The 381-nt window shown below is 38.6% G+C and overlaps 1 protein-coding gene across 1 annotated transcript; it reads right to left on the reverse strand.

Moving 5' to 3' along the window:
- Nucleotides 1-21: 21 nt before the first annotated feature.
- LOC104708714 lies at nucleotides 22-372 on the reverse strand. Its single transcript, XM_010499436.2, has 2 exons — nucleotides 218-372; nucleotides 22-137 (listed from the first exon to the last, which is right to left on the reverse strand). Exons 1-2 carry the CDS (start codon nucleotides 249-251, stop codon nucleotides 22-24), a joined length of 150 nt encoding a protein of 49 aa, XP_010497738.1. The 5' UTR covers nucleotides 252-372.
- Between the last annotated feature and the right edge of the window lie 9 nt (nucleotides 373-381).

Genomic DNA, 381 nt, shown 5'->3' on the forward strand with positions numbered 1-381 from the left:
TTTTGTTAGCTAGTTATAGCGTTACCATCCTTCAATGAAGCCTCTGTCTCCTTTCTGCTTTGTCTCGAAAAACCGTGATTTCTTCTTCTTTTTGTCTTGACCTGGTTGTTCAGAGACTTGTTCTGCAGCTGGATATCCTGTCAAGAAATGTTTAAGTACTACAAAATCTTACATAATACGCCTGATTCATTATTGGACAAGGATGAAAAAATCTGACCTTGTGGAGGATTTTGATCTCTCATGTCCTGCATCTTCACTTAACTGTGTACAAAAACAGAAGAAGCTACTCTGTTTGTGTTGGCACTCTCACTTTGCAAGTGGAAACACACCAAATGGGATGGTGATTTGGGAATATGATTCTTGGTTTTGTTAGTGATAAGG

The sequence above is a fragment of the Camelina sativa genome, unplaced genomic scaffold (genome assembly GCF_000633955.1).
Source record: "Camelina sativa cultivar DH55 unplaced genomic scaffold, Cs unpScaffold10800, whole genome shotgun sequence".
NCBI lineage: Eukaryota > Viridiplantae > Streptophyta > Magnoliopsida > Brassicales > Brassicaceae > Camelina > Camelina sativa.